This window comes from Bidens hawaiensis, unplaced genomic scaffold, assembly GCF_021521415.1.
Source record: "Bidens hawaiensis isolate Kalapana, Puna unplaced genomic scaffold, B.hawaiensis_p1.1 tig00025178_1, whole genome shotgun sequence".
NCBI lineage: Eukaryota > Viridiplantae > Streptophyta > Magnoliopsida > Asterales > Asteraceae > Bidens > Bidens hawaiensis.
In genome coordinates this window covers 324,197-327,272 of record NW_027494003.1, presented here as the reverse complement: position 1 = coordinate 327,272, position 3,076 = coordinate 324,197, and the positions used below count along the sequence as shown (strand labels likewise).

The 3,076-nt window shown below is 37.6% G+C and overlaps 1 protein-coding gene across 1 annotated transcript; it reads right to left on the bottom strand.

Moving 5' to 3' along the window:
* Window positions 1-1,491: 1,491 nt before the first annotated feature.
* Window positions 1,492-2,182, bottom strand: LOC143570980 (ethylene-responsive transcription factor 8-like). Its single transcript, XM_077056501.1, has one exon. It carries the CDS (start codon window positions 2,146-2,148, stop codon window positions 1,492-1,494), a length of 657 nt encoding a protein of 218 aa, XP_076912616.1. The 5' UTR covers window positions 2,149-2,182.
* Between the last annotated feature and the right edge of the window lie 894 nt (window positions 2,183-3,076).

Genomic DNA, 3,076 nt, shown 5'->3' with positions numbered 1-3,076 from the left:
GGATTATTATTATTATTATTATTATTATTATCCGAATGAATAAAACAAAGATCAGAATAAGTGGACCCAGCCGACTTGTTGACGACCTTAGGGGAGGCTGTCGGATGGGGTCCTCCTTCCATGCTATTTCTAGCCGGCTTCCTTCCAACCATTTATTTATTTATTATTATTATTATTATTATTATTATTATTATTATTATTATTTATTTGCCACGCCGCCCACAACGGCGACACCTGCCTTGTCTACTAACCCCACACTTCGCATCTCACGCGCCTTTATTCTACATGTGTCACGTGATTCCTAAGGTTGTTTTCATTTTCAAGTTTCAACTACCACCCCTCGTTGTTACACCTATAACTGATTGGATTTATTTGGATGTAACCGAGTTGGACTTTCGCATGGGATTAACACCTAGAATATAGGGTTCTAACAACCCAACTAACGAGCAAGTTTACGTTGGTTCGGGCTCAACTTGTTTATTAACAAGACAATTTTGAGTGAGTCGTGAGCTTTTTAGACAACGTGATTAAAGGTGTATAAAATGTTGAGAACCAATTGGAACATGAAAACATACTTAAGTATCATATCTTTTGACTGGTTTGGTTTAAAAATTTATAGCTAATGAGCAGTTTTGACTGGTTTGGTTTAAGGTTTAAATGATTTTGTAACTCGTTCAAGATTGCTAGTTTAAAGATTTTTTTTAATATCATATCTTTTTAATTTGAAATATGTAGTATAATCAGAAATTATTTTTACATCTTTCAACTCGAAGAGTTTGATTTGTTATTTTCGGAAACTATATTTAGCTACTTTGTTAGGACCATTCGAATCATAATCCTTAAGATTTTACTTTTTTTTATTTTGAATAGCTAAGTTGTAGCTTGTTTTTTTAAGAGACAAAAATGTGCGCAACGTGATTTGTTGAAAAAGAGGTGGACCAAAGGTCTACTGTTAATAACAAGAACGCCGTTTGTTTTTTAACTTTCGTAGAAAATTTTAGCAAATAAAAAATTCGAAAGCTGTTAATTACTTACGGTCAACGTCGGAGTTCGGAAGAGACGACAGGCAGTTGCGGAGAGCAGCTAGGACGAGATGTAGCAAAGAAGGATATAGACATAGAGTAGGTTTATGCCTCGATTGTTGGATTTCGACAATAAAGTAGGGGCTCTGAATTGGCAACAACCGATGGAGGGGCGAGGGGTGGTAGCTAGAAAACAATATTTTTTTAATTAAAAACCCGTGTGCCCTAACGAGTACCCGTCGATTGTCGGAAATATACAGATTACCGTTACCTAACATTAACGGGAACCATACAAGTTTGTTTAGACAGTAATATCATTATACCAGAAACTTTGTAGCCAAAAAATCCTACAAAATGCGATTACAGGAACAACAATAGAAGAAAAATTATTTCCCTAAATGTTGCAAAAATAAGCATCGTATTTATAGTCCGCTCAATAAGATAAGTTGCATGTTACAAATATCAATTATTATTCAGCCGGTGGCGGAAGGTTCAGATCGATTCCGATATGTGTCGGCTTCAAAATATCAACGACGGACGATGAGTTCGAGTCATCGCTCACCGACTGACGAAAACTGCCTGCCGCTTGACCGGAAACGAATATTCCGTCGTAATAAAACACCTGGTTCGACTGCGGCGAGTAAAACACCGTAACCGGAAGATAACGGAACATATTGTTGTGGCGTAACGGAAACTGAACGGCAGACGGAGGAGCATTCACGCCGTTAGACGACAGTTTCAGTTCCAGTTTCAGATCTACCGATTCCGCATCTCGACTCGTCGTCGACTCAACGGTACTCCCTTGACTCACTAAACTCGTACTCTGTTCACTCGTTTTCTTCTTCTTAAACTCGTCGGTTTCACACACCACCACCGGGAAGTTAGTTTTCGCTTTCGCACCACGAATCTCAAGCGCCGCCGCGTCGTAAGTGCGTGCGGCCTCCTCCGCCGTGTCAAACGTCCCTAGCCACACTCGGCTCTTCTTGCCGGGATCACGGATCTCGGCGGCGTACCTCCCCCACGGCCGCTTCCGTACGCCTCTAAAATGTGGCTCCTTATTAACTTGAAACCCGTTGCTGCTGCTGTTAAGTTTAACGGCAACCGGCGTCCTATTGCTAAGAGACATAAGATATAGAATTGGATAATAATAATAATAATAATAATAATAATAAGTTTAAAACTTTAAAGAGATGATGAAATGATGGGTTGGTTATATAGGGGGGATGAGAGGAGAACCGGTCAACTGACGGAGCGTAGATGGGGGGCAGCCGCCCATAAAGATGGGCTTACGTGGCATGGCGGCATTATTTTTCTGGTTTATTATTATTTATTCAATTTTAATAAGTTATTATTATTATTATTATATATACGTATATTGGTATTTAATTATATTGTTGAAGTGAAAGACGTAACGCGGAATGGGTGGGTGTTATTGCCCCACGCGCTATTGAGTGATTCCAAAACTCCTCTTTTGACTAAAATGCTTTTTAGATTTAGAGGTTACACTGCGACGGTTTGGAATATATATTGGTGTTTTTAGTTATAATATATAATTTATTGTGAACTCTGTTTCATAATTCTAACTTTTATACAATTTCATGTTTTTAATCGAACATAACAAAGTATAAATTATGATAAATTACATGCATCTCTTAGTCACCATAAATAATTAAAATATCTTCTTTTTTTGGAACGGCAGATTTCATTAACACAACTAGCAAGAAGCTAGAAACCGAACAAAAGAAAACAAGATTACAACATAAGATTACACCAATCTTTTCACAACAAATTTTTACAAGACGAACGATTTTTTATCCGAAAAAATCCCAACGATTTAATTTCCTCCACAGTTTTGGCGAAACTGTACTTAGCCAAAAATGTTAGTAAAAATGTTAGCCAAAATATCTAACCCAGGCATCCTAGTACTTAGCCAAAAATGTTAGTAAAAATGGAGGCACATATGATTTATCACTCTCGTCAAGCATCCCTTTTTTATTCTTTGCATGATTCACGTTGGAGGTATAACCTTGGGTCTGTTGTCTTTGAAAATCTAT